Genomic DNA, 23529 nt, shown 5'->3' with positions numbered 1-23529 from the left:
GTAGACTTTTTTAGTTTTTTTTGTTTAGTTTTTTTTTTTTTTAAAGTATGAGTGTTTTTGTCCAATTAATTTCATTAACTTGAATCGTTCTTGAAAGATTTTTATATTTCTGATAAAAACCTTTAGATGGCAGGTTGCAACTTTTCCCTAAATTAGAAAGTACATCATATCTGCAATCCCCTGCATGTAACTGGAAGCAGATAAATTCAGTCTGACCACACAAACTGTAAGAATAAAACCCAGCATGAAAAGTATTAAAATGTCTCTTTAATAACCAAAGAGCAGCATGATGAGGCAGAATATTCTGACATGTAAAATTAAATTTATAGTCCTCCAAAGCTTTAATATAATGATAAAAGAAAGAAATCTGACTGAATGAATGAACTAGCAGCTAATTACCAAGTCTGAGCACCGACACAAAGATAAAGCACCAAGATCAGAGGCTGGAGTCCAGCGTGAGCTCTGGATCACAGGAATGCATCATGAGGTAGAGGCGTTTGGAAAGCTCCGGACCAATCCTTCTGGTTGTGGAAGTGACGCCCTCCCCTCTGCGGATCAGCAGGTCGGACAACAGAGACGCCTTGTCGCTGTCTGACCTGCACTGGCTGTAAGCCTGGAGACAAACCAGAAAACATTGTTTCTTTTGTTTCCTGGAATACCAGGAGAATCTGACACGGAACAGAAGAAGTGATGATGGTGGACAACATGAAAAGTTATTTACAGCTGATTTAAAACATTTTCACACCTCCGTTCGGTTTGAAGGTTTCTGTAATGTTAAAAAATTAAACCAGAAAAAACATTTCTAAATAATTGGGCCCTTCATCGTGGCTGCAGTACAGGCTCAGCTAAACCAGTGGTTTCCAAACTTTTTCAGCAGGGCTCCTTTTCATCGACGACACTAATGTCGAGCCCCCCCTCCCGTCACATTAACTACTTCAACATACTAAGAAATACGTCTTTAGTTTTAGTGGCTGTATTGAAGGTAACTAGAATTAAAACCGTGTCAGTATTATTATCCATTCTTCTGCTTTAGTGTGAAACATCTTAAAGCAGGAATCTCTGCGAGCTGCTTTAGGTGAGAGGAGTTTTCTACGAGACGATGCTGCTTTAGTGAAACAACTTTGGTTTATATGATAGTTGGATAGTTTATTTCTAACCTGCAGGCTTTTCTTTGTGTTCAGGATGAAAAGTTTCCAAGTGGTGTTGGAACTTGTTTGGCTTTATACTTCATTATATTAGATAATAATATTTTGGCACATGCAAAAGACTGTGGTCTCGTTATTACCCACCATTTGTTATTACTATTACTGGTTAAGCTGGGACAGATATGCTCCATCATAGTTTGTTCTCTTTTTTTTTTTTATTACTTGAAGTCTCTCTTGTTGATTTAACATAATTTCCTACTTTTACAAATTTATCCAGTGTAAAAACTAGGGGTGGGAAAATCAAACTGAAAAATCGGAAATCTGGATGTTTTTCTTCACAATTTTAAAATCAATTTTTAAAAAAAAAAAATCTTTTTTTTTCTTTTCAAATAAATAAAATGAATGCACTATACAACTTTTGTCACTTTTATTGTTTTTTATTGATCTTTTTACTTGTGTTCTTGGGCATTATAGCAGCAGAATGATGATCTGGCTGCTGTGTTGTTTTTTCCTCATTGAAATGAAGAAAAATGACGAGCAACAAAAAAAGTTTTATACATTTTTTTTTTGTTTTTAATCAATTTGTTTGAGAATCACAATTTAAATCAAATCAGCAACCAAAAAATCGGAATCGAATCGGACAAAAGCATATCGTCACACCCCTAGTAAAAACTGTAAAAAAGTTTTATTTAGCCTTGCCTCGCCGAAATGGTTTGATTTTATCTTACAGATCAGTAAAACCAGGCGGCATGTTTCACTGCTGTCTGAATGTTGTAGAGAAACACTAAAACCTGCAGGATGGTTGTCCTCAGCACCAGAGTTGGTACCTCTGAACTAGATGATTCAGTGGTTGTCTTAAATTTAAAAACTTTATCAATAGGAACCACACATTGGTGAATTTCTTCCGACTCTGTAGCAGCCATCTTGCCGGTGATCTGCTTGGCATTTTGGGAAATTTTTCATTCCTACGTTTGAAGTCTGCTTCTAAACAAATCTTTGAAGAGGGTATACAGCCCTATTACTTCCCCCCTACCCCTCTGGGACACCCTACACCTACATGCAAACGGGTAGGCAGGGTTAAGTGGTAGGACCCAGATGAAATGGGATTCAGCCCAAGTTTACCCCCACATCATGAGAAACAACACCTGGTTTAACCTGTAGGAGGAGGGTTTTTTACCCACATAAATCCAGATTTTTAAAGAAATGTAAAACATTCTCATTTAACAACAGTATAGGTGGTTTTCATCACAAGTAATATTATTGTTTACAGCTGTGGTTGCACTAGTCCTTTAACTCATGGCAGCTTAAAGGATGCAGGAAGACTGAAAGTTGTGATTAAATCAGAAGTTTTAATTTAAATCAGCAGCTTATAACAAGATCTCTAGTGAAATTTATTAGACCAGAACGCAGAGCCTAATTTCCTGAATAATAACATAATTTATTTATTTAATAAAAAACCCTGATGTGTGTAGGATCTGCATCAGATCCTGGTGGTCTGGTTGATCAGATTTCTATCAGATCTTTCACGCCCAGAACCATCAATCATCCAACACACGTGCATGCTTTGTAGAGACCTGTGTTTGTAGACAGTCTGAATCCGCTTCTTTGGTCTGAATCCGAATTTGTTTTGCACATTTAAAATATCCCCAAACAAAGCTGATTTTCCGAGCAAATGGACAACAATTCAGGTCAAAAAGGCTGATAGGAATGTGGCCATAGGGTGTCTGAATAAACTCTACATGTTGAAGCTGGATTGTAAAGAGTGCAGATGCTGGATCCACACTCTTTGCGGCCGTGACATCATCCGTAGGTCTCTGCAGAGCTGAACTGAAGCCCAGTGGGCGGTTCCTACCGTCGCCATCTGGCGTGTCGTCTCTCCCGGAAAATGAGAGGGGGGCTGTGAGCGTCATGGTGGATGATTGACATCTAGCAGACTCCAATCTGCCTGTAGCTAAGAGCTAACCGAGCTAACCCAGAGATAACAGGAGCTAACCAGCTAACGGACGTAAGCGAGGTAAAGCTAAGTCACGTTGTTAACCGGCTAAAAACCATGGTTGTTCTACGTTCTTCTGACTTGAAGCGGGAGATCGGGTACCTGTCAATCAAAAGGACACGCCCCTAAATATGCCGAATTTTGAGATTAAATTACTTTTAAACGGGCGAGTTGGAAAAAAATTCACTCACCCCACAGTTGTCATGAAGGTAAACCTGATCTATTAAACCTAAAATGGATTTTTGTACCAGGCTGTAAACATGTTTATTTCTGCTGTGAAGTTGGTCTTTTTAACATGGGAGTCTATGGAGATTTGCTCTGTTTTGCAGCCCCTAGTGGATGAAGGGGAAACTGCAGGTTTTAGAACTTCCGCATAGGCTTCACTTTTAACCGCCGGAGGTTGCCGCTTGCTTGATGATTGCTGGAAATGACTCCAACTCCCCTCCAACCCCTTAACTGGACCAGGTGGTACAGAAAATAAATAAATGAACATAAAAGGTTTTATATTCAGCAAGCTGAACTGCAGCTCAAAGGCAACAGAAAACTGAGTCACATCTTCATTAAAACGTCACGTAATCATATTAAAATGTTCTGCTATGAATAAAAAGGTAATTAACAAGTCAGTGAAAGTGTGTGTGTGTGTGTGAGTGTGTGTGTGTGTGTGTAAATGTACCTTCTTGAGCAGCTGTGGGGAGGGATAAGCTGCCAGGATGGCAGCAGCCATGTCTGGACTGACTCTGTTGAACTGCTGAATCTGTCTCTTCCACACCGTCAGCAGGCCTTTCCCGGCTTTGTCCACCCGATGGCCTCCTGCCCACTCCGTCTCCAGGTAGAAGGAGAAGCCCGTCTTCTCTCTCTCTCGCCTGGAAACAAATGCAGAAATGTGGGAAATGACTGTCTGATCTGGCGGCGGAGTCGTGAAGACCTGAGGATGCTCACTTGAAAGGAGCTTCTGCAACTGCTTTGGTCGCCATGGTGATGTGGTCTGAGAAGTCCTTCCAGGTGGATAAAAAGTGGACAGAGACACCGGTGTGGAGCTGAAGATGAACAACAGCCTGAGAAGGTAAAATCAGACCTGGAGATTTACTCAGTCTTTCATTCTCATCTCTTTTACATATTTAGATACTTTATTATATTTCAGTATTTTATATTAATGATCATTTTAAAGGTATTACAACGTATTTCTTCTGTACATTTTATATTAATGCCTTTGTGTAGTACGATGGATTCCCTCATTCCAAAGTTCATTTACAGCTTTATTTAAAATAGCTTTTGTTAAAGTAAATGCATGATCAGTGCTGAATAAATCTTTAATAAATAAAGTTTTACAACTCGTGTTTTTGGGAGAAAAATGATCTAATCCTATTTTGTTGTGGTTTCCCTTTCGGCTTGTCCTTCTGAAGGAATCGCCACAGCGAATCATCCCAGAGACCAATCGTAACCTCCTCATGGCTGCAGCAGCGTAGGGGAGCAGGACTCCAACCACCGACCGGCAGGTTGCAAGACAAGTTGCTCTACCACCTGAACCACTGCCACCCCTAACATCCTTTTTTTTTTTTTTTTTTTTTTTAAATACTAACAATAAAAAACAATAATACAGAAATATTTGACCGATTTTTAAACTGGTATGAATTTTGTGGAACTTTTATATTTTGGTGAAATCAGCTGCTAATCATCGTAATGATGATGTTTTAATTGCCATGTTAGTGTGAAACTTAGTCTGGAAGGAGGCTGTAACAACATCACTGTTTCACCAAAGTAAGTTTATCAAATCTTTTATAGTTTCATATTGACCGTGGATTTTAAATCCAAGCCAGTCAGAATGAGAACATGGCAGAATTGGTGATATCTGGAAACATGAATTATTATCAATTGTATTGTTTCATGGTCAAACTTATTTAATTTGAAAAATTTTAGATGTGAATCCCAAAGAAAACAAACAAAAAAAAAACCTAACTAAATTAATTTTTAAAAAAAAACAAAAAAAACAGACATTGAAAAAGATGTGAAATTGGATGATTTACAGACAAAATGTGGAACCGGATCCCAGTGTGGTTTCAGGAAGCAGACTTCCTCTCTACCTTCAGATCATCTTCAAACTTCCTGATAAATCTTCTAGTCAGGTCTGGTTTGGTGACCCTGATCCATCCCTTTAGTTCTGCTGCTTTAGGCCGAGGTTGCTGGGAGACGTCCCATGATGCACTGGGAGACGTCCCATGATGCACTGGGCTCCTCTATGCTCTTTACTCCCCATGCAGAAATATCTGACGTTATTTATGTTTCTCTTCTTCATTCCCAGCAGGATCCCCCCGTCCTCTCCACATCTACCCGATCCAGGCAGAAGGTCACCCTTCCTGGTTCTAATGGAGGTTTTTGTTCCTGGGTCTGGTTCTAATGGAGGTTTTTGTTCCTGGGTCTGGTTCTAATGGAGGCTTTTGTTCCTAGGTCTGGTTCTAATGGAGGTTTTTGTTCCTGGGTCTGGTTCTAGTGGACGTTTTTGTTCCTGGGTCTGGTTCCAGAGAAGGTTTTTGTTCCTGGGTCTGGTTCTAGTGGAGGTTTTTGTTCCTGGGTCTGGTTCTAATGGAGGTTTTTGTTCCTGGGTCTGGTTCTAATCGGGGTTTTGTTCCTGGGTCTGGTTCTAGAGAAGGTTTTTGTTCCTGGGTCTGGTTCTAGTGGAGGTTTTTGTTCCTGGGTCTGGTTCTAATGGAGGTTTTTGTTCCTGGGTCTGGTTCTAATGGAGGCTTTTGTTCCTGGGTCTGGTTCTAATGGAGGTTTTTGTTCCTGGGTCTGGTTCTAGTGGAGGTTTTTGTTCCTGGGTCTGGTTCTAGAGAAGGTTTTTGTTCCTGGGTCTGGTTCTAGTGGAGGTTTTTGTTCCTGGGTCTGGTTCTAGAGAAGGTTTTTGTTCCTGGGTCTGGTTCTAATGGAGGTTTTTGTTCCTGGGTCTGGTTCTAGAGAAGGTTTTTTTTTCCTGGGCCTGGTTCTAGAGAAGGTTTTTGTTCCTGGGTCTGGTTCTAATGGAGGTTTTTGTTCCTGGGTCTGGTTCTAGAGAAGGTTTTTGTTCCTGGGTCTGGTTCTAGTGGAGGTTTTTGTTCCTGGGTCTGGTTCTAATGGAGGTTTTTGTTCCTGGGTCTGGTTCTAATGGAGGTTTTTGTTCCTGGGTCTGGTTCTAGAGAAGGTTTTTGTTCCTGGGTCTGGTTCTAATGGAGGCTTTTGTTCCTGGGTCTGGTTCTAATGGAGGTTTTTGTTCCTGGGTCTGGTTCTAGTGGAGGTTTTTGTTCCTGGGTCTGGTTCTAATGGAGGTTTTTGTTCCTGGGTCTGGTTCTAGTGGACGTTTTTGTTCCTGGGTCTGGTTCTAGTGGAGGTTTTTGTTCCTGGGTCTGGTTCTAATCGGGGTTTTGTTCCTGGGTCTGGTTCTAGAGAAGGTTTTTGTTCCTGGGTCTGGTTCTAGTGGAGGTTTTTGTTCCTGGGTCTGGTTCTAATGGAGGTTTTTGTTCCTGGGTCTGGTTCTAATGGAGGCTTTTGTTCCTGGGTCTGGTTCTAGAGAAGGTTTTTGTTCCTGGGTCTGGTTCTAGTGGAGGTTTTTGTTCCTGGGTCTGGTTCTAGAGAAGGTTTTTGTTCCTGGGTCTGGTTCTAGTGGAGGTTTTTGTTCCTGGGTCTGGTTCTAGAGAAGGTTTTTGTTCCTGGGTCTGGTTCTAATGGAGGTTTTTGTTCCTGGGTCTGGTTCTAGAGAAGGTTTTTTTTCCTGGGCCTGGTTCTAGAGAAGGTTTTTGTTCCTGGGTCTGGTTCTAATGGAGGTTTTTGTTCCTGGGTCTGGTTCTAATGGAGGTTTTTGTTCCTGGGTCTGGTTCTAGAGAAGGTTTTTTTTTCCTGGGCCTGGTTCTAGAGAAGGTTTTTGTTCCTGGGTGTGGTTCTAATGGAGGTTTTTGTTCCTGGGTCTGGTTCTAGAGAAGGTTTTTTTTCCTGGGCCTGGTTCCAGAGAAGGTTTTTGTTCCTGGGTCTGGTTCTAATGGAGGCTTTTGTTCCTGGGTCTGGTTCTAATGGAGGTTTTTGTTCCTGGGTCTGGTTCTAGTGGAGGTTTTTGTTCCTGGGTCTGGTTCTAATGGAGGTTTTTGTTCCTGGGTCTGGTTCTAGTGGACGTTTTTGTTCCTGGGTCTGGTTCTAGTGGAGGTTTTTGTTCCTGGGTCTGGTTCTAATCGGGGTTTTGTTCCTGGGTCTGGTTCTAGAGAAGGTTTTTGTTCCTGGGTCTGGTTCTAGTGGAGGTTTTTGTTCCTGGGTCTGGTTCTAATGGAGGTTTTTGTTCCTGGGTCTGGTTCTAATGGAGGCTTTTGTTCCTGGGTCTGGTTCCAGAGAAGGTTTTTGTTCCTGGGTCTGGTTCTAGTGGAGGTTTTTGTTCCTGGGTCTGGTTCTAGAGAAGGTTTTTGTTCCTGGGTCTGGTTCTAGTGGAGGTTTTTGTTCCTGGGTCTGGTTCTAGAGAAGGTTTTTGTTCCTGGGTCTGGTTCTAATGGAGGTTTTTGTTCCTGGGTCTGGTTCTAGAGAAGGTTTTTTTTCCTGGGCCTGGTTCTAGAGAAGGTTTTTGTTCCTGGGTCTGGTTCTAATGGAGGTTTTTGTTCCTGGGTCTGGTTCTAATGGAGGTTTTTGTTCCTGGGTCTGGTTCTAGAGAAGGTTTTTTTTTCCTGGGCCTGGTTCTAGAGAAGGTTTTTGTTCCTGGGTGTGGTTCTAATGGAGGTTTTTGTTCCTGGGTCTGGTTCTAATGGAGGTTTTTGTTCCTGGGTCTGGTTCTAGAGAAGGTTTTTGTTCCTGGGTCTGGTTCCAGAGAAGGTTTTTGTTCCTGGGTCTGGTTCTAATGGAGGCTTTTGTTCCTGGGTCTGGTTCTAATGGAGGTTTTTGTTCCTGGGTCTGGTTCTAGTGGAGGTTTTTGTTCCTGGGTCTGGTTCTAATGGAGGTTTTTGTTCCTGGGTCTGGTTCTAGTGGACGTTTTTGTTCCTGGGTCTGGTTCTAGTGGAGGTTTTTGTTCCTGGGTCTGGTTCTAATCGGGGTTTTGTTCCTGGGTCTGGTTCTAGAGAAGGTTTTTGTCCCTGGGTCTGGTTCTAGTGGAGGTTTTTGTTCCTGGGTCTGGTTCTAATGGAGGTTTTTGTTCCTGGGTCTGGTTCTAATGGAGGCTTTTGTTCCTGGGTCTGGTTCTAATGGAGGTTTTTGTTCCTGGGTCTGGTTCTAGTGGAGGTTTTTGTTCCTGGGTCTGGTTCTAGAGAAGGTTTTTGTTCCTGGGTCTGGTTCTAGTGGAGGCTTTTGTTCCTGGGTCTGGTTCTAATGGAGGTTTTTGTTCCTGGGTCTGGTTCTAGAGAAGGTTTTTGTTCCTGGGTCTGGTTCTAATGGAGGTTTTCGTTCCTGGGTCTGGTTCTAGAGAAGGTTTTTTTTCCTGGGCCTGGTTCTAGAGAAGGTTTTTGTTCCTGGGTCTGGTTCTAATGGAGGTTTTTGTTCCTGGGTCTGGTTCTAATGGAGGTTTTTGTTCCTGGGTCTGGTTCTAGAGAAGGTTTTTTTTCCTGGGCCTGGTTCTAGAGAAGGTTTTTGTTCCTGGGTGTGGTTCTAATGGAGGTTTTTGTTCCTGGGTCTGGTTCTAGAGAAGGTTTTTGTTCCTGGTTGTGGTTCTAATGGAGGTTTTTGTTCCTGGTTGTGGTTCTAATGGAGGTTTTTGTTCCTGGGTCTAGTTCTAGAGAAGGTTTTTGTTCCTGGGTCTGGTTCTAATGGAGGTTTTTGTTCCTGGGTCTGGTTCTAATGGAGGTTTTTGTTCCTGGGTCTGGTTCTCGAGAAGGTTTTTGTTCCTGGTTCTGGTTCTAATCGGGGTTTTTGTTCCTGGTTCTGGTTCTAATGGAGGTTTTTGTTCCTGGGTCTGGTTCTAGTGGAGGTTTTTGTTCCTGGTTCTGGTTCTAATCGGGGTTTTGTTCCTGGGTCTGGTTCTAATGGACGTTTTTGGTCCTGGTTCTGATCGAGGTTCTCTTCTCCACTGTCTCCATCTACAGGATTTAATCAGAGAAGTTCTGATCCAATCCGCTGGTTGCCATGGCTACATTGTTGGTCGTTATTACAAATTGTGCTTTTTTTCCTTTTTCTATTTTAAATTCGGGGAATTTTTAAATGATTTTTTCATTTCCGTCACCATGTGACCATCTTACCTCCTCTACTTCAACACGGGACACTTCCGGCAGAACCTCCGCTCCATCATTCCTCCTTTTCTTCCTCGCTCTTCCTCCTCGTGCCTCCTCACCTGTAACGGCCTCCTTAAACCTCTTCAGGTTCTGGGACTTCTGCAATCTGAGACCAAAAGAGATTTTTTTTTCTGTCATAGTTTGGATTTCTTGTCGTTTTAGTTCCAGTTTCCTGTTTTATTTTGTAGTTTTCCTTGTTTAGTTCCCTCATCTCTAGTTTCCTGTTCATTACCTCACCTGGTTGTATATATATTTCCTTCACCTGTTCCTAGTTTCTTCCTCCATGTATTCATACCGCTTGCTTTATGTTCTCAGTTTCTGTTCCATTATGCTTTTGATGTGTTTTGCATTTGGGTTTTTTGGACATTAAATACGTCTTGATTCAGCATTCCTGCCTCCCGTCCTGCATTTGGGTTCACCCCACCACCTCCCCGAGACATTCCCGTTGTAATTTACCACTCTGAACATCCCCCCCCCCCCCCCGTTTTGGCTGAATCCTGGCAGCTTCCACAGACAGCAGCACGTCTCCAGACAGCAGTGCGTGTGTTGATGCTGCCATATGTTGCACGCAAGCAGCACTCAGAGCAGGTTTTAATATTCCACCGTCGTAGACATTCACCGTGGGAGGTATTCGTCTCCCCAGCTGCCAAAGCCACATCTGTCATAATAGGATGAAGGTAACTGCTGTCAACGGGCTCATATAAGTATAATTTAGCAAACATCTCTGAAACTATATGCAGGGCGACATCAGGAAGTGGGATGGTCTGAACATGCGGTTTGTATTTGTCAGTGTGAATCCTCTGAAGCAGCAGAATCTGTGAAGTCAGCTCATCTGTTCCAGCCGGATTTCTAAAGGACAGTCTGGTCTCCAGGAAATTAAAAACCGGATTTTATTTAGTGTTTCTGCAGCTGCAGGTGTGAGTCTGATCAGGTCGAGTTCAGAGGAAACAGCCAATAAAGCCTTGTTTCCACCAGATTGTTTGACACTGGGTTTTTTTTTTTGGCATTTCCACACACGAAAACTGAAAACTGGGAATAGTGCAGTGTTATCACAGAGGTGTATAATTCCAGGTGTTATGAAGCCCTGCCATATTCTTGTGTCTACCTGTGCATTTGGAGCAGGTGTTTTCACTAACGGGCTCATCTACCTGCAGTGGAGCTGAGCTAAATAAATTCAGCTGCTTTCCTGACAGGTTGGAACAGCTGCTGGAAAGGACTTTTACTTTGCGCCGCCATGATTATACACCTCTGAACATCAGGCTCAACCCGTCCTGTGGGTGTACCAGACTAACCGATCGGACCAGAAAGGGTGGAGCCGAGCACACTGCAATCCGCTGATTGGTTGAGAAAAAGCGTCACTTCCACTGTGAGCTGGCGTAAAACCAGCAGCAACGGCTCCTTGTTTAGACAAACTGATTTTATTTGGTTAATTAAATGCTTTAGTTTAAAATGACGTTATGAAGCATCTATGAACTGTTGGATGAGCAAGTCAGAATTATATCAATTAATGTTTTATGTGTTTTATTAATTATATCTGCGTTCAGTTAAAGAGACAGTATTCAGGGAATGATGTTATTCGAGAAATGTGCTTTCTGTCGTCGTGTGTGTGTGTGTGTGTGTGTGGAAAGAGTTTGCATCTTTATGGTTTCTGAATGTCTTTTCATCTACCGTTTGTTTTAATCCTTATGACTTGATTTTATCTTGTAAAGCACTTTGTGTTGCCCGTGGCATGAAAAGTGCTCAAGAAATAAAGTTTGATTTGATTTGAGCGTCATTTTTCTCTTTTGTTTCATGGACTTTAAGCTATTCTACACCTGAGGCCTCCATCGCTACCTGGCGGACACTTTGCCTGTCAGGTAGGGTTATGGTTGGTTGCAGAAACGTTACAGTTTCCCGTCCTGCACCGGTTGGTGGAAACAAGGCTTAATACGAACAATATCCAGACACATCAGAGGAGCGTTGCTTCAGAATAGAAGTACTCCAGTAAAACGCAGTCATCCAAAAACTTCCTGACTGTAACGTCACAGGAAGAGAAATGCCAGGTTTTCCATGGCATGAATGATAAATGGCCTCAATGGCTTCTGTTGTCCTTTTTATGTGTAAGCAGGAAACAATCCCGACCATCCAAATACACAAAATACCATCCAGACTTTATAATAACAGCTTAGTTGTGAAATATTCCAAATCTGAACACAATAAAAAAAACAACAAAAAGTTGTTTTTGTCATTTTTTTGGTTTGTTTTTCGGATCATTTTCAGTTCAGTTTTAAATCATTTGCAAATCCCTGCATTATGTTGTCATTTATAGCTGTTGTTCACATTTAATCTGCAGCTTTAAGGGCAGAACAACAAGAAAAGAGTCAACAACGCTGCTGGCTTTCCTTGTTAAGGCTAACACGGCTACTAGTTTGTAAAAACCAAACTAAACAGCTGCCGTCTGGTCAGAACGCTCAGACACAACATGGTTTTACTGTGTTTGTCAGGACTGGAGCACAAACACAGAATGGGAAACAATTCATAGTGGTAAATAAATAGTGGTGGATATCTGACACTTTAGATGATCTACAGACGTTTTCCAGACATTTCTATTCATCCAGGAGGTTTATAATCCAGATACAACATGTGTTTATTCAGAAACACTGATAAATCCACAATGATCCATGATAACACCATTATTTATCTCATCTTCATCACCATCATGTTACTAAGAGACCTCTATTTTCACCTGGACATGATGATGAAGACACTTCCTGTCAGACTTTCCACCAATCAGAGAGCTTAAACTCACGGTAACGTCCAATCAGGAGCAGCCAAAGATCAAGAAGTGATGAGAAAAGAAGGAAATAATGGTCTTCTCTAGGGCTGCACGATTCGAGATCAAATGAGAATCACGATTTTTTTTTTTGCTTAGAATTGAGATCACGATTCTCTCACGATTTTTTTTCCCAATATAAATATTTATTGCACGTATTACCAGCACATTAACTTTGCAACAGCTGACACTGAACATAAAAACAATAAATGTCTCTCTTGTCTTCTCTTACAAACACAACCTTTGAATAATTTTAATAGTAACATTTTTGAACCATACTTTTTCTGTGCATGAGGTGATGAGAGGTCGGTATGTTTCTTAAATTATAAACAACAGGAGGGATGGACATGAAGCTAGAAATTTCACACAACAGGTTAAATTTGATATTCTGACATTTGACAATGGAGGACGAAAAGTGATTCATGCAATGTGGGTCGAAAGATATTTAAAATATACTTTTTTAAAGTGATATCCTATTTCAATGGCAAAATTAAAGAAAAACTTTTTTCTAAAAAAAAACAACAGAAAAGAGTTTATTCATAGTACTAAACATATTTAGGGTGGTTTTGACTCACCTCTTGTTTCTCCCACAACATTATTCCTCTCTCCTACAACGTCCATTACATTACACGCAATTATGCAAATTAGGCGATGACGTCATTCAGCGACTTTTAGAACAACCAATAGCTACTTTCTTTACTTTGTAGCAGCAAAGTGACCCAAAAGAGACACTTTGGCAGAGTTACTTCGTTTTGTTGTTGTTTGTTTGTTTGTTGTAGATTTCTTACTTTTGGTTTGTTTTCAGAGTAAAACATGAACATATGTTGGCAAAAAACTTTTTAAACTCCTTACTGGACAGACAGTTTCAACTGGACATTAACAATCTAAATGGACCAAACAGAGACAACAGAAATGATGTCAGTTTACATCCGACTCTGAAAGCCAGGCTGGGATCAGAGGTGGATTTGCACATGCACTATTCATTTTGACTGCGCACGTGAACTTGTGCTTTATGACGGGGAGAGGCTCCCGCTGCTCGCTCCTGACAGTAACTGCTAAACAATATGTGCTTTCATGTCAGTCGCCAAAACACCAGAAACGTCTCCAGTAACTCCAGTAAGAGTCGATAGATTTGCCGCTGGTCACTTTTAACAAAAGAAGTCGCAAGATTTAGCGAGAAAATCGGAAAGTTTTTTTTCCTACCAGCCGGCATCTGCGTCACATGGTGTAAGGATCCGCCATTGTCGTTTGTTGAAGGAGAAAGAGGGAGCGCTTGTTTTGATGCAGGTGATGTCCCAGTTCGAAATGTGCTACATTCGTGGTTTTTTTGGTTTTTGTTTTTTTTTAAACTCGTCATTTGAAAATGAGATCGTATGAATCAAGATCACGTTTTTTTAACGATTAATTGTGCAGCTCTAGTCTTCTATGGCTGGAATAAAGACAAAAAGAACCTTTGTAGCCGTGCACGGTTCATTTGATGATTCTAAAAGTCATGTTCAGCGTTCCCACCTGAAATATTTGTCCAGGTCGACGACCGCCAGGCTGAGGGTCTTGGTAGGATTACGTTTCTGCTGATCCTGGACCCAAGACGTCAGAGTGGGACCAGAGTCTGACCTGCCCCGCCTCTCTTCCTGTGTCAGACGGGAAAGTTAAATATCTGTTTAGAAGGAGCTTCTTCTGCTACATCTGGTAACGTTTCTTTTTTTTTTTTTTTTGTTTTTTTGTTTTGTTTTTTTGTCTTGTCCAGCATTTAAGCAAGCAGACTGATGTTCTGGATGCTGTGTTCTGCTGAGCAAATTTATTTTGCCAAGGGGAACTTTTGTAGATGTAATGATCCCCTTGTATTTCTTGATTCTTATTTTATTTTTCAATTTGTTTTGGATAATAGCTTGTATTACAGAGTTTATGCTGCTGGACCCGACCGGAAAGGACAGGAAAGGGGCAGAAAGAGAACAGAAAAGAGAACATAAAAAAACAAAAAAAAACCAAAAGAAAGAGATCAATGCATACATGTATATGCACATACATACCCACCTACATATATATGTATATACACTCGCACATACATTATATATATACATATATACATACATACATACATATACACATACATACACATGCATACACACACATGTACACATACATGCATACATAAAGATAGATATACATACATACATATACATACATACACACACACATATATATATATATACATACATACACATACACTCACACATATGCATACATATATACATATCCATACACATACATACATACACATACACATAAGTACACACACATACCCACCCACACACATAAATATATACACCCACACAAGCCAACTCTAGATTCGTGGAGAACAAAACCGTTGACAATCATGAGGACCAGAAACTAGCAAGTTAAGTCAAAAAGACAGAAAGAGAGGTACCTGCTGTTAGTGAATAAACTTGCTGGATGATCAGTGACTGTGACACATGCAGAACATTCATGCAGAACATTCAGAGTGGAACGTGTTTAGAGAAGAGTGATCATGCCAATGTGACCCCGCCGGCCTACAGCTAGAGGAAGGCCAGGAGAACCCAGAGACCCGGGTAACCGACAGTCACCCCCAGGTACAGATCCCAACCCCCCCACTCCAGAGCCAGCCATGCATCTGCCCAGGAGGTGGCGAAGGAGGTGCCCAACCAGAGTCCCCCGCAGTCAGGGGGAACAGGCCCCAGCAGGCCCAGGCCGGCAAGGGCCGATCCCGCCGGGCACCGGCCACCTAGGGCAGACAGAGTGCAGGCCCCACGGCCCCAAGAGCCCGTGAGCAGCCCCCCGCCCCCGCAGGCAGAGGGCACAGCCCACACCGACGGAGGACCAGGATCCCCAGACCGCCACCCAGCGGCAGCCAGGTCGCACCCCAGCGCACCAGCTGCGCCCCCGGGTACAGGACACCACCCCCCCACCACCAAACCACACACACATATACATGCATACCCCCCCCCCAACACGCACTCCCCTCACACATATACATGCATACCCCCCCCCAAAACACGCACTCCCCTCTCAACCCCCATCCACACAACCCTCTGCAATCCATGCACATCATCCATCACATATACAACCCCACCCCACCTCTACTCACTCACCCATACCAAATCACACGAACCCCAATCGCCCCCGCCCCCACACACGCTCACCCCCCCCACACACACGCTCACACCCTGCCACCCCATCCCTCTACTTCTACCCAACCACACATGCCCCACCAAACACCCCTCCACCACCCATAGCCCCCCTCCAAACTTCACCCTCACTCACACATCCCATTCCGCATATACACCCCCCCCCCCCCCCCCCCCCCACACACACACACACACACATACCCTCACTCCTCCAACACAGGCACACCCCAATACAACCCACGCGCCAACATACCCCTCCACACACACATCTACTCATCCTCACACATCCCTATCCCCTACCCACCTATATCCCCAACCCTAATCCCCCCCCAGCCAACCCACCATCCATCTGTAACCCCATACACCCACTCCCACACATCCTCACCTCACCCCTCCATCATGTCCCATGTGAGATGCCTCAGAGGGGGCAGAGGACAGGATGGCCCCGATCAGGGCCCCCATAATTACCGCCCACCACTCCCAGCGTCCCCCCCACCACCCCACAGATGCAGCCGACCCAGCACCCCCCCAGGGCCGGCGACAACCCTCCTACAGCCAGGCCAGCCCAGACTCAGGTCTAATGGACGGCACTCTTCCCCCACCCGTACCCCCCCCCAGTAAAGCCCCGAGAGCAGGGGCATGAGAAGACCCTATCGTCCCTGCCTCCCCCCCGCTTATGACTGATTGTGAAGTATGTATTAGTTGCAATTAAAATTGAGGGAAGTGCCACGCGGTGTTGGGAGAGGGACCACCTAAGCAGCCCCGCCCACCATACACCGCATGCCCTTCCCCCTAATCATGTGAGTCGTCAGTGTTTTGGTGTTTGGTGTCTAAGTGTAATTAAAACTGGGAGGTGAGCCGAGGCTGGGTGCAGCGATCAAGACCACCTTGATGGCCTTTCTCACCACCCAGCGCCACGTGCACACCTCCCAATACCCTGCCTGTGTGTGATGGGGAGCGGGGAGGAAGAGGGGTTGAGGGATTTAAGTCTGGAGGAAAGTGAGCTTTCCTCCAGAAGGTGAGCCGCCCGCAGCACTGGGCATGCCCCCTACTCCCAGGGCCCCCCAAGGACCAGGACAAGCCGGGGACAGCCATCCCCGTAACCAGAGCCCTCGGCGACTCTAACCAGAGAGTCATCACCGACCCAAGAGGGGACCAACTCACCACATGCAGAAGGGGGGCACGAGGACAAAGAGGAGGCGGGGCGGCAGAAGGGGAATCCCAGACCGATTGTCCACCGCCCCCTCACTCACAGAGGACACCCCCACCTGGGGACATGAAGTCCCCCCTTGTCCACACATCTGCACTTCACACTGTCTCAGCACAAACCTACAGCCACACACACACACACACACACTTCCGGACACATTCAGGTCCACCCAGCCACCCGTTCAGCCCACCCTTAAAACCATCCTCCTGACCCCCACGTCACATCCAAATCTCCCCCACTCCCATCCATCATATCTACACTTATCCACCAACCCACCACACACATGCACCACCCACTCCCCCATACATACACCCCTGCCCCCCCCCACACACACACAGACAGCACGCCCCCCCTCCCCCCTCCTCCCCCCCCACACACACACCCGTATACATGCACCACCGCCACTCCCCAAATACACGCATCACCCCACTCCCCTACACACACGGCACTACCCCCCCCCCACAGACACCACGACACCCCCCCCCACACACGCATCATCACACTTCCCCACCCACACACATCCACATACCTATGTACCGCCACCAGTCCTCAACGCACACCCCCTACACACATCCCTCCATACACACTCACATCCCATCCACACTATCAAACACCCCCCACTCAACAAGTCCCAGGGTCGCAACCAGGCACCAGAGCACGTACCTGCCCGCCGCCGCAGCGGCAGGTCCAGGTCAGCCCAGCCCCCCCCCGGCACAAGCCGACCCCCCACCCCCAAGAGACAGGGGACAACCCCGGGCACCGGAGCCCGGGACCCCGCCCAGCCCACCCCACGGCGGCACAGGCGCCCGTTACGGAGTCACGCCCGCCAACCCATCCCCCGCCAGCGACCTCGCCCCGCCGCTGCGCGGCAACTCCAGCCGCTGGCCCATCCAGGTCCACAGTAGGGCTAGAAACCTAGCCACTCCAGCAATGGAGCAGTCAAAATCCCCCCCCCCCAGGAGCCCACCACAGACCCACAGCCCCCAGAGAACCCCAACCGGCCACCAACCCCGAGCGCAATAAGGTCACATTCTCCCCCCATACTAAGGGATGGAGCTGATCACAGGGGACCAGAGGGAATAAAGTTCAGCTGACTGATCTCTTGAGGAGGCAGACATCATCTCCATACTGATGTGATCTAATAAGAGATTTCTGAACTGCTGGATACACAGACTTTGTTTGCTTTTCCAGTTTAGAAGGATAGTTTTCTTTGCGATACATAAACTGGTGAGGATTAAGTTTGCAGAATTAAATTCTATGTTAATTTCACCCAAGTAACCCAGTAGGCCCAGTTTGGGGTTTGTAGGGATGTTACATTTGAAGCAATTTGACAGATCTTTACATACCTGAAACCAGAATTCCTGGACAGGTGGGCAAGACCACAAAGCATGGTAGTAGCTGTCAATTGTGTTGCCAGTGCAGTGTGGACAGATGTTTGATTGTGACAGACCCATCCTGAACATCCTGTGTCCTGTATAATGAGTTCTATGCAGAATTTTAAATTGTATTAGTTGCATGTTTGAATTCTTAGTCATTGTAAATGTATTTGAACAGATTTGTGACCATTCATTTTGGTCAAAGTTACTGGATAAGTCTGCTTCCCATTTAGAAGTTGGGAGACATATGGAATCGTCTAGCTTTGATAGTAATCTATATCTTTTGGATAACAGTTTCGGGGCATTGAGATTTAAGAATTCTGCAGCCCTGATAGGTAGCTGCAAGTTTAATTGATCAGGGGTGTATTTCTTACCTATAATAGATTTAAGTTGGTGGTATTCTAAGAATTTTGTGCTGCTGATTTCATATCGTGAAGTAATTGTATCAAAAGGGAGAAAGTTCCCGTTTTCTATTAAATGTTCTAACTGTTTTATTCCTTTATTCTTCCACTGAGGGAAGTTTATCATTTTCCGGTTTTGCTGGATGTCGGGATTGTTCCAAATAGGTGTAAGTTTGCAGGGAATAAGCAAGGATTTGGTTAGTTTAAGAAATTCCCACCAGGCCATTAGTGAGGAGCTGATATTAATGCTTTTAAAGCATTTTTGGCGTTTGACAGCTGTGCTGATAAATGGCAGGTCTGAAATTGCCATATCCTCACACATAGCTTCTTCTATATTAAGCCATGGTTCATCTAGATAGCTAGGTTTAAGCCATTTAGAGATGTATTGTAGTCTATTGCTTATAAAGTAATTTTGGAAATTAGGCAAGTCTAAGCCACCGCTATCTTTAGTCTTCTGGAGTGTTTTTAGACTAATCCGTGGTGGTTTGTCTTTCCAGAGAAATCTAGTGACATGAGAGTCCAGCGATTTAAACCAGGTCGATGGAGGTTTAATGGGGATCATTGAAAACAGATAATTGATTTTAGGTAGAATCATCATTTTTATAGTTGCAACTCTTCCCATTAGTGATATGGGTAAAGATTTCCACCGTGTGAGATCGTCCTCAACTGTTTTTAGTAGAGGGACATAATTTAGCTTTGTAAGGTCTGACAGTCTGGGTGAGATGTTTATTCCCAAGTATCTAATATCTCCTGACTGTAAAGCAGTGTCCGGAGTATTATGGAAGGAACAGTTGATGGGTAGAACGGTGGTTTTAGACCAATTAATGGAATATTCAGAAATTGATGAGAATTTATTGATGAGTGCGATTGTCTGACAGATGGATGATTGTGAATTTTGAAGGAAAAGTAATACATCATCAGCATAAAGACTGGTCTTATGCTCCATATTTCTACAGTTAATGCCTTTAATGTCTTTGTTTTGTCTAATGCTAGCTGCTAAGGGTTCAATAAAGATTGCAAAAAGTGAGGGGGAGAGTGGACAGCCTTGTCTGGTGCCTCTCTGCAATCTGAAGCTGTGAGAAGTTTGATCATTTGTCCTGACGCATGCATTTGGATTGCTATACAGTATCTTTATCCAGTCGATAAACGATGAGCCAAACCCGAATTTTCTTAATGTTGCAAATAAGAATTTCCAGTTCACCCTGTCAAATGCTTTTTCAGCATCTAGAGAGATTATTGTAGTTTCCAGGTTATGTATGGTGGCATAATCAATTAGATTTATTAGTCTGCGCGTATTAGTGGTGGAATGTCGTCCCTTGATAAATCCTGTTTGATCAGGATGTATGATAAGTGGGGTTATTTTTTCTAGTCTTGTAGCAAGCACTTTACTGATTATTTTAAGATCTACGTTCATTAGTGATATTGGACGATAACTAGATGGGAGTTTGGGGTCTTTTCCTGGTTTTAATATTACTGTAATACTAGCCAAATTCATGTTTTGAGATATTCGACCTTTTTCCTTAATTTCTGAAGCCATTTTATAAAAAGTGGGTGCTAGTATAGACCAAAATTCTTTATAATATTCAACTGGAAAACCGTCTGGTCCTGGAGCTTTATTGCTGGGCATGTGTTTTAAAGCTTCATGTAGTTCCCCTACTGAAATGGGTGCGTCCAAAACCATTTCCTGATCCTGTTGTAACCTTGGAAGATTGAGGTAGCTGAGAAATTCCTCAATGCTGTTGTCTGATGGATCTGTTTCTGAGGAATATAATGTTTTATAGAAATCCCTAAATGTGTCATTTATTCCATCAAGATCATGGAGGATATTTCCTCTTGAATCTTTAACAGAGGAGATGGTTGTTTTCTCCTTGTTTGCTTTTAATTGATTTGCGAGAAATCTTCCAGATTTGTTGCTATGTTCAAAATTCTCTAAGCGAAGTCTTTGTAGCAAAAACTGGGTTTTTTGGTTAATTATTTCATTCAGCTCTAGTTTAGCCTTTCTTATGTGATTCAGCACTTGCTCTTCTGGAGAAGCCTTGTAGGCATCTTCTAGTGATTTTATTTTAAGCTCTAGTTCAGATATTTTTGAACTCTCATTTTTCTTATGTGATGAAAATGAAATTATTTTCCCTCTCATTACTGCTTTTCCTGCCTCCCAAAGAACACATGCTGATGTTCCTGGTAACGTTTCTTACCTCCTCCACCGTCAGCTTTGTACAGACTTTGGTTTTACTGAATATAAGGTCAATACCACTGATTTGCAACTGTACAAAGCAGGTGATGCAGGTCATAAAATATATTATTTCGTCCATTTAAAACTTTTTTTTTTCATTTGCAGTTGTTGAAAAAGTCTAAATTCAAAGTCAATTTTTTACTAAATCTCTATTTTGTAAGACTGACAAAAAGCTAAAAGAATAATATAAATTAAAGGCGCAAGCAGCATCCATCAGGTCCGAGCCTCATACCCCATCATTGATGTTCTATATGGGCCCTTTTTTACAGTAGCTGTGGTGTTTTTGCTGCATTAAATCAGCATCAGCAGCACCAACACACCTGTATGTAGCTGTGGATCAGAGTGATGAAGTCCTCCACAGTCATCTGCAACACCACGTGAGTCTCTGGGACACACACTCCATCCAGCTGGGATACAGAGGGATCATAAATGGTGTTAATGCGTTTGTTTTTGTAACTAAATGTGTGCCTGAAGTGGTCATGCTCAAGTGGGATTAGTTTGTCTTCTCACCTGAGCAACAGGAACTCTCCTCGTCCAGCTGACACTGCGTGGGATGGCTTGTTTCTCTATGGCACAGCTGCAGCCCAGAGCCTGCACTGAAGCCAGCAGAGTCCCACCTCCTTCCAGCTGTAAGAGAGCTGCAAAACCACACACACACACACACACACAAACACACACACACACACAAATTAAGCTTATCTCCTCTCATTTATTCCACTAAATCTGCTTCTCTAAAGAGGCTCTGTTAGGTATTATTTACTGCCTTCTCCTCACCTGGATCAACAGCCACCACCATGTGCTTGATACATTCCTCTGGCCGGAGGGCTTTGGCAGCCTCTGCCAGGGCTCTCTTCTCTGCTTTCTGCCTCTCTTGTTCCTGCCTGAGTGCCTCCTTGTCCCGCTGCTGTCTCTCTCTAGTCTGTTTTCTCCTCAAAGCCTCCTCCCTGGAGGCCTGCATCTCCTCCACTGTCCACTTTGTCGGCTTCCTCTTGGCAGGAGAGGCATCTGAGCTCTCTGCAGGGAGCTGAAGAGGATCCTCTGGTCCCTCTGGGCTTGTTGTTCCCATCTGATGCAAGCTGAGAGGGCAATCCGGCTTGGAAAAACCTTTCTGGGCCGGAGGCTTGGAGCCGCAGGAAGCACTAATCGCATTGTGCTTGAGTCTCAGAGCCAAAGGGACATAAGGTTCATCGTCGTCAGAATCACTGCTGATCATCATTACATCAGCCGTCCCCGTCCGTCCACCTCCATTAGATTTTCCTGGCGAGGAGCCGGCTGCACAGTCAGCATCAGAGTCATCCAAGTCCAGCACATCTGGTTTAGCTGCGATTCCCTGAGAGGCTTGGCTTGCTTGTCGAGCAGGGTGGAGAAAGTCAAACACAGGCAGCTCCTCATCCTGGTCACTGCTGCAGTCGCTGTAGCTTCCCATCATCTCACACTGGGGTAAATCACTGCAAATGATACACAAGACAAGAATTATTTCAAAATAAACAATAAAGAAGCAACTATCTCCTCCTAAATGTGCCTTTTTCTTTTAGTTGCATGAACTTCACCAGATTCCCACCATCTCACACTGGGGTAAATCACTGCAAATGATACACAAGACAATAATTATAACAAAATAAACCATAAAGAAGCAAATCTTTCCCCCAACATGTGGCTTTTTCATTTAGATGCATGAACTACACCTGATTCCCACCATCTCACACTGGGGTAAATCACTGCAAATGATAAACAAGACCAGAATTATAACAGAATAAACCATAAAAAAGCAAATATTTCCCCCTAAATGTGGCTTTTTTTCATTCAGTTGCATGAACTACACCTGATTCCCACCATCTCACACTGGGGTAAATCACTGCAAATGATAAACAAGACCAGAATTATAACAGAATAAACCATAAAAAAAAGCTAATATTTCCCCCTAAATGTGGCTTTTTTTCATTCAGTTGCATGAACTACACCTGATTCCCATCATCTCACACTGGGGTAAATCACTGCAAATGATAAACAAGACCAGAATTATAACAGAATAAACCATAAAAAAGCAAATATTTCCCCCTAAATGTGGCTTTTTTTCATTCAGTTGCATGAACTACACCAGATTTCCATCAAAAACCTTCCGATTTAGTATTTATCAGAGGATTGAGGTGTTAATGGGTCACCTGGCAGACAAAAACCTATAACAATCATCACGTTTAGGTGCTGTGGTGAATTCGGCATAGACATTGTGTAACTTTTTCTTAGTTTTTAGCCTTTCTCCACGGTGGATTTGTGTGTTCAGAGATAAGGAGAGTCCATTACAGGAATGGCTTGGTGAAACAGCCGAATTAATTGGATGTTTAACTTCTAGCTGGGCTGTGGGCACCTACACAGAAGTTCTTATAAAGAAAGAAATGACTTTTAAATTGAGTTTGGCACAGCATTAACATTTCTTAGAGCAGTCAAAGGCGCGATAACATGAGCAAGCCGAGTCCAATTTACCACACATCTAAAAAAAAAAAAAAAGACCTTTCCAGCAATCACGTCTTTTATATAGTGGTTAAATTAATCATGTGGCCGGATAATTTAACTGAATATAACCTGCTTGTACAAACTTTCAGCTACAAAATACTAATTTAATCCCACCTACGAGCATGTTGAATAACCTCTGATACGCCGTTTGATTTCCCCGGGTAGTGGTGCATTTACAAGCTGTCAGACAAATGAACTTTTTCCTTTTAGTGTCTCAGTTGGAGCGACAATGTACTTGTATTTTTTTTTTTTAATTACTTCAGCTGAAATCTAATATATATATATTTATATACTTTTTATGAACATAACTTATTCGCTTCCTATTTTGATTGGTGTGATATTTAGTAACGACCTCAAAGACGTAGTTCACTTCTCACTTTCTCGAAAGACCGTGAAGTTAGCAAAAGACTCCGGATGTGACGTATAGGATCTGACGCATCGGTGGTGAGCATCAACATAGACATACGTAGACGCCTCA

General features: G+C 43.5%; 1 protein-coding gene across 1 annotated transcript; it reads right to left on the bottom strand.

Moving 5' to 3' along the window:
- Positions 1 to 436: 436 nt before the first annotated feature.
- Positions 437 to 23192, bottom strand: eme1 (essential meiotic structure-specific endonuclease 1; the record flags this gene model as incomplete). The annotated part of the gene is made up of 9 exons (XM_079260641.1): positions 23170 to 23192; positions 21315 to 21988; positions 21051 to 21178; positions 20861 to 20947; positions 13663 to 13784; positions 9309 to 9447; positions 4078 to 4193; positions 3812 to 4001; positions 437 to 613 (listed from the first exon to the last, which is right to left on the bottom strand). The coding sequence occupies exons 2-9, from the start codon at positions 21967 to 21969 to the stop codon at positions 437 to 439; spliced, it is 1614 nt and encodes a 537-aa protein (XP_079116767.1). The 5' UTR covers positions 21970 to 21988; positions 23170 to 23192.
- Between the last annotated feature and the right edge of the window lie 337 nt (positions 23193 to 23529).

This window comes from Telmatherina bonti (assembly GCF_933228915.1).
Source record: "Telmatherina bonti genome assembly, chromosome: 21".
In the NCBI taxonomy this organism is placed as follows: Eukaryota; Metazoa; Chordata; class Actinopteri; order Atheriniformes; family Telmatherinidae; genus Telmatherina; species Telmatherina bonti.
Note: the sequence above shows the minus strand (reverse complement) of the source record. Positions and strands in the feature narration are given on the sequence as shown.